A 6,459-nucleotide genomic window follows, 5' to 3' on the forward strand; every position below is an offset into this window, starting at 1 on the left:
TTGTTTGGTCAACAGCACCACCTGCTGGACAGGTTTAATGTTGCTGGACTGAGCAGTATGGGAGGATGAAAGATGACACATTTAGGGCCGGTTTCCTGGACATCTACATTGAACATACTGTTTAGTCCAGGACTAGGATTCATCGGTGTCTGGGAAACCAGACCATATAGTTTAGTAGAAAGGAAGTGATACCAGCTTGTAGTGGGCTGACTAGTCCTGAATTGTCCTTTAGTTCCTGGACCATTTTCCATGCAGCTCCAGGTGACAGAGAACACATCAATTAGGACCGAGCCAACAAGCTGATCAATGATACTGAGGAGAATTACATAGAGACAGAGAACCAACTGAGAAAACATATCAATGGTTCTGAATGACAACCAATATACATCAACACCAGACATCATGATTCATGGAAATGTACAAGATTAAAACATTGCATTGAATTTTAATTAGTAACAAATCAGTTTACAGTTTAACCAGCTCAGCAGAACCAGTGAGACCAAACCCAGGATAGAGGGGCTGAGTGAATGTGGTCTGGACTCTGTGGAGGAGGGTCATTGTGTCAGAGACACTGTAGAAGGACAGAGTACCTGCCTTGTGATCCAGGTACACTCCTACTCTGGAGGACTGAGGGCCTGATACTTTAGTCACAACATTATTGTGTCTGAAACAATAACCACCACTATTGTAATCTAAACTCCAGGACTTGTTATTGTATCCAAATCCACCACCTCTCCCTGTTCTGCTGATGTCTTTATATGAGACTGCTGTATCAACATCACCAGTCCTCTCCACCTCCCAGTAACAGCGTCCAGACAGACCCTCTCTACACAGAACCTGCCAGTAGTTGGTGAATCTGTCTGGATGGTCAGGATATGGTTGGACTTGGTCTGTACAGGTCACCTTTCTGTTCCCTTTAGACAGAGAGAGGAGTGCGTGTGCTGTGTTTGGGTCCAGTGTGAGCTGACAGGAATCTGGGAGAAGAGCAGAGACCAATGAGGGGAGTCAGAACAATAAGTTAAGTCAGATACTGTATCTCCCCTGTCTTTGATTAGAGCACAGCAGAGATCAAATCAGAGAAATATGAGGAGTCAGATAGAGACCCAGTCTTTGATTAGATCTACTATTGCTATATATTTCTAAAGGGATTGTTAGGAGTGTCAGTAAAAAGAGACTGTTAGTTACTTCACAATAAAGAGACTCACATTGTAACAACTGTTCTCTGGTCTTGGGCTCTGGAGGCAGTACAACATCCACTATATTCACTACAGACACACAAACACATTGACAGAGAGAGGGAATGTTATCATCAGACCATATTCCACATGTATATGACTAGTAGGGAACTTTCAATGGTCTAAAGTTGATGTTCTTATTGTTTTCAACACACCTGTAGTGGAGATCTTGGTCCATTCTCCTTTAAGGAAGTCTTCTAGTTTCTCTCTCAGTTCAGACACAGTCTGACTCACATCTCCAAAGGACTGAAGAGGACGGACAACGATGCTGGGTAAGTCTGAAGATACACTGATACTGGAGAGAGACTGATACCTCTGGAGAGAGAGAGAGAGAGAGCAACAGATCAAAAGACACCCCACCCAGACCAGCGAGACACCCTCCCAGACCTGCAGGACCCCCCCCTGGACCTACACATAGAGGACCCACGCCAAGAGGAATTACATCCAGACCACCGCACACCCAGACACATCCACACCCCTACCCCAACCAATCAACACCCCCCCACGTCAATCATGCCCACACCCCATTTAGGCCCCCTCAGATCAGACCTATGCCACTCCTGCCCACCCCATGCACCCCACCCCCGCAAAGAGGGCCTCAATATGGAAGCCACACATACGCCCAGGTAGTGAGCGGGCAAACAGTCCCAACCCCCACTCTCACACTCGCCCAAGCCAATGGCATGTACCAGATGCTCAGCAGGCTCTGCTCACACTTACTGGCCTGAGGCCAAACCACGACCAACAACATTGGACACTTTATGGAACAAAAAGCCTTTACTATTTCATCCTGGAATATCCAAGGCCTGAGGTCATCTGCCTTTGGCCTGAAGAGCAGAAACCCGGACTTCACCAAAGAAATCGGTAATACAGACATTGTCATCCTGCAAGAAACCTGGTATAGAGGAGACAGACCCACTGGATGCCCTCTAGGTTACAGAGAGCTGGTAGTCCCATCCACCAAACTACCAGGTGTGAAACAGGGAAGGGACTCAGGGGGTATGCTAATTTGGTATAGAGCAGACCTAACTCACTCCATTAAATTAATCAAAACAGGAACATTCTACATTTGGCTAGAAATTCAAAAGGAAATTATCCTAACAGAGAAAAATGTCCTCCTGTGTGCTACCTATATCCCCCCACTAGAATCCCCATATTTTAATGAAGACAGCTTCTCCATCCTGGAGGGGGAAATCAATCATTTCCAGGCCCAGGGACATGTACTAGTCTGTGGCGACCTAAATGCCAGAACCGGACAAGAACCTGACACCCTCAGCACACAGGGGGACAAACACCTGCCTGGAGGTGACAGCATTCCCTCCCCCGTATTCCCCCCTAGACACAACTACGACAACATAACCAACAAAAACGGGTCACAACTCCTGCAGCTCTGTCGCACGCTGGGTATGTACATAGTCAATGGTAGGCTTCGAGGGGACTCCTATGGTAGGTACACCTATAGCTCATCTCTTGGCAGTAGTACTGTAGACTACTTTATCACTGACCTCAACCCAGAGTCTCTCAGAGCGTTCACAGTCAGCCCACTGACACCCCTATCAGACCACAGCAAAATCACAGTCTACCTAAACAGAGCAATACTCAATCATGAGGCATCAAAGCCAAAGGAACTGAGTAACATTAAGAAATGCTATAGATGGAAGGAATGCAGTTTGGAAACCTACCAAAAAACAATTAGGCAACAACAAATTCAATCCCTTTTAGACAATTTCCTGGGTAAAACGTTCCACTGTAATAGTGAAGGTGTAAACTTGGCAGTAGAAAATCTTAACAGTATATTTGACCTCTCAGCTTCCCTATCAAATCTAAAAATCTCAAATAGAAAACCGAAGAAAATTAACAACAATGACAAATGGTTTGATGAAGAATGCAAAATTCTAAGAAAGAAATTGAGAAACCTCTCCAACCAAAAACATAGAGACCCGGAAAACCTGAGTCTACGCCTTCACTATGGTGAATCACTAAAACAATACAGAAATACACTACGGAAAAAGAAGGAACAGCATGTCAGAAATCAGCTCAATGTAATTGAAGAATCCATAGACTCTAACCACTTCTGGGAAAATTGGAAAACACTAAACAAACAACAACACGAAGAATTATCTATCCAAAATGGAGATGTATGGGTAAACCACTTCTCCAATCTTTTTGGCTCTATAACAAAGAATAATGAGCAAAAACATATACATGATCAAATACAGATCTTAGAATCAACTATTAAAGACTACCAGAACCCACTGGATTCTCCAATAACATTGAATGAGTTACAGGACAAAATAAAAACCCTCAAACCCAAAAAGGCCTGTGGTGTTGATGGTATCCTCAATGAAATGATCAAATATACAGACAACAAATTCCAATTGGCTATACTAAAACTCTTTAACATCATCCTTAGCTCTGGCATCTTCCCCAATATTTGGAACCAAGGACTGATCACCCCAATCCACAAAAATGGAGACAAATTTGACCCCAATAACTACCGTGGAATATGCGTCAACAGTAACCTTGGGAAAATCCTCTGCATTATCATTAACAGCAGACTCGTACACTTCCTCAATGAAAACAATGTACTGAGCAAATGTCAAATTGGCTTTTTACCAAATTACCGTACAACAGACCATGTATTCACCCTGCACACCCTAATTGACAACCAAACAAACCAAAACAAAGGCAAAGTCTTCTCATGCTTTGTTGATTTCAAAAAAGCCTTCGACTCAATTTGGCATGAGGGTCTGCTATACAAACTGATGGAAAGTGGTGTTGGGGGTAAAACATACGACATCATAAAATCCATGTACACAAACAACAAGTGTGCGGTTAAAATTGGCAAAAAACACACACATTTCTTCACACAGGGTCGTGGGGTTAGACAGGGATGCAGCTTAAGCCCCACCCTCTTCAACATATATATCAACGAACTGGCGCGGGCACTAGAAAAGTCTGCAGCACCCGGCCTCACCCTACTAGAATCTGAAGTCAAATGTCTGCTGTTTGCTGATGATCTGGTGCTTCTGTCACCAACCAAGGAGGGCCTACAGCAGCACCTAGATCTTATGCACAGATTCTGTCAGACCTGGGCCCTGACAGTAAATCTCAGTAAGACCAAAATAATGGTGTTCCAAAAAGGTCCAGTCACCAGGACCACAAATACAAATTCCATCTAGACACTGTTGCCCTAGAGCACACAAAAAACTATACATACCTTGGCCTAAACATCAGCGCCACAGGTAACTTCCACAAAGCTGTGAACGATCTGAGAGACAAGGCAAGAAGGGCATTCTATGCCATCAAAAGGAACATAAATTTCAACATACCAATTAGGATTTGGCTAAAAATACTTGAATCAGTCATAGAGCCCATTGCCCTTTATGGTTGTGAGGTCTGGGGTCCGCTCACCAACCAAGACTTCACAAAATGGGACAAACACCAAATTGAGACTCTGCACGCAGAATTCTGCAAAAATATCCTCAGTGTACAACGTAGAACACCAAATAGTGCATGCAGAGCAGAATTAGGCCGATACCCACTAATTATCAAAATCCAGAAAAGAGCAGTTAAATTCTATAACCACCTAAAAGGAAGCGATTCCCAAACCTTCCACAACAAAGCCATCACCTACAGAGAGATGAACCTGGAGAAGAGTCCCCTAAGCAAGCTGGTCCTGGGGCTCTGTTCACAAACACACCCTACAGATCCCCATGACAGCAGCACAATTAGACCCAACCAAATCATGAGAAAACAAAAAGATAATTACTTGACACATTGGAAAGAATTAACAAAAAAACAGAGCAAACTAGAATGCTATTTGGCCCTACACAGAGAGTACACAGCGGCAGAATACCTGACCACTGTGACTGACCAAAAATTAAGGAAAGCTTTGACTATGTACAGACTCAGCGAGCATAGCCTTGCTATTGAGAAAGGCCGCCGTAGGCAGACATGGCTCTCAAGGGAAGACAGGCTATGTGCTCACTGCCCACAAAATGAGGTGGAAACTGAGCTGCACTTCCTAACCTCCTGCCCAATGTATGACCATATTAGAGAGACATATTTCCCTCAGATTACACAGATCCACAAAGAATTCGAAAACAAATCCAATTTTGAAAAACTCCCATATCTACTGGGTGAAATTCCACAGTGTGCCATCAGAGCAGCAAGATTTGTGACCTGTTGCCACAAGAAAAGGGCAACCAGTGAAGAACACGCACCATTGTAAATACAACACATATCTATGCTTATTTATTTTATCTTGTGTCCTTTACCATTTGCACATTGTAAAAACACTGTATATATATATAATATGACATTTGTAATGTCTTTATTGTTTTGAAACTTCTGTATGTGTGATGTCTACTGTTAATTTTTATTGTTTATTTCACTTTATATATTATATACCTTACTTGCTTTGGCAATGTTAACACATGTTTCCCATGCCAATAAAGCCCCTTGAATTGAAATTGAATTGAGAGAGAGACTGATACCTCTGGAGAGAGAGAGAGAGAGAGAGACTGATACCTCTGGAGAGAGAGAGAGAGACTGATACCTCTGGAGAGAGAGAGAGAGACTGATACCCCTGGAGAGAGAGAGAGAGACTGATACCTCTGGAGAGAGAGAGAGAGAGAGAGACTGACACCTCTGGAGAGAGAGAGAGAGAGAGACTGATACCTCTGGAGAGAGAGAGAGAGACTGATACCTCTGGAGAGAGAGAGAGAGACTGATACCTCTGGAGAGAGAGAGAGACTGATACCTCTGGAGAGAGAGAGAGAGAGAGAGAGAGACACTGATACCTCTGGAGAGAGAGAGAGAGACTGACACCTCTGGAGAGAGAGAGAGAGAGACACTGATACCTCTGGAGAGAGAGAGAGAGAGACTGATACCTCTGGAGAGAGAGAGAGAGAGAGAGAGAGAGAGACTGATACCTCTGGAGAGAGAGAGAGAGACTGATACCTCTGGAGAGAGAGAGAGAGACTGATACCTCTGGAGAGAGAGAGAGAGACTGATACCTCTGGAGAGAGAGAGAGAGACTGATACCTCTGGAGAGAGAGAGAGACTGATACCTCTGGAGAGAGAGAGAGACTGATACCTCTGGAGAGAGAGAGAGAGACTGATACCTCTGGAGAGAGAGAGAGACTGATACCTCTGGAGAGAGAGAGAGACTGATACCTCTGGAGAGAGAGAGAGACTGATACCTCTGGAGAGAGAGAGA

The 6,459-nt window shown here is 44.0% G+C and overlaps 1 protein-coding gene across 1 annotated transcript in view; it reads right to left on the minus strand.

Moving 5' to 3' along the window:
* Positions 1-261: 261 nt before the first annotated feature.
* The window catches only part of LOC135536149 (tripartite motif-containing protein 16-like), a 22,965-nt gene continuing 16,767 nt past the window's right edge, over positions 262-6,459 (minus strand). Inside the window, exons 4-6 of the mRNA XM_064962538.1 lie at positions 1,391-1,550; positions 1,206-1,265; positions 262-974 (exon numbers count right to left, since the gene is read on the minus strand). Coding sequence (XP_064818610.1) covers positions 466-974; positions 1,206-1,265; positions 1,391-1,550 — 729 coding nt within the window. The 3' untranslated portion in view covers positions 262-465. The remainder of the gene's footprint in view (positions 975-1,205; positions 1,266-1,390; positions 1,551-6,459) is intronic.

Source organism: Oncorhynchus masou, unplaced genomic scaffold (genome assembly GCF_036934945.1).
Source record: "Oncorhynchus masou masou isolate Uvic2021 unplaced genomic scaffold, UVic_Omas_1.1 unplaced_scaffold_564, whole genome shotgun sequence".
Taxonomy (NCBI): Eukaryota; Metazoa; Chordata; class Actinopteri; order Salmoniformes; family Salmonidae; genus Oncorhynchus; species Oncorhynchus masou.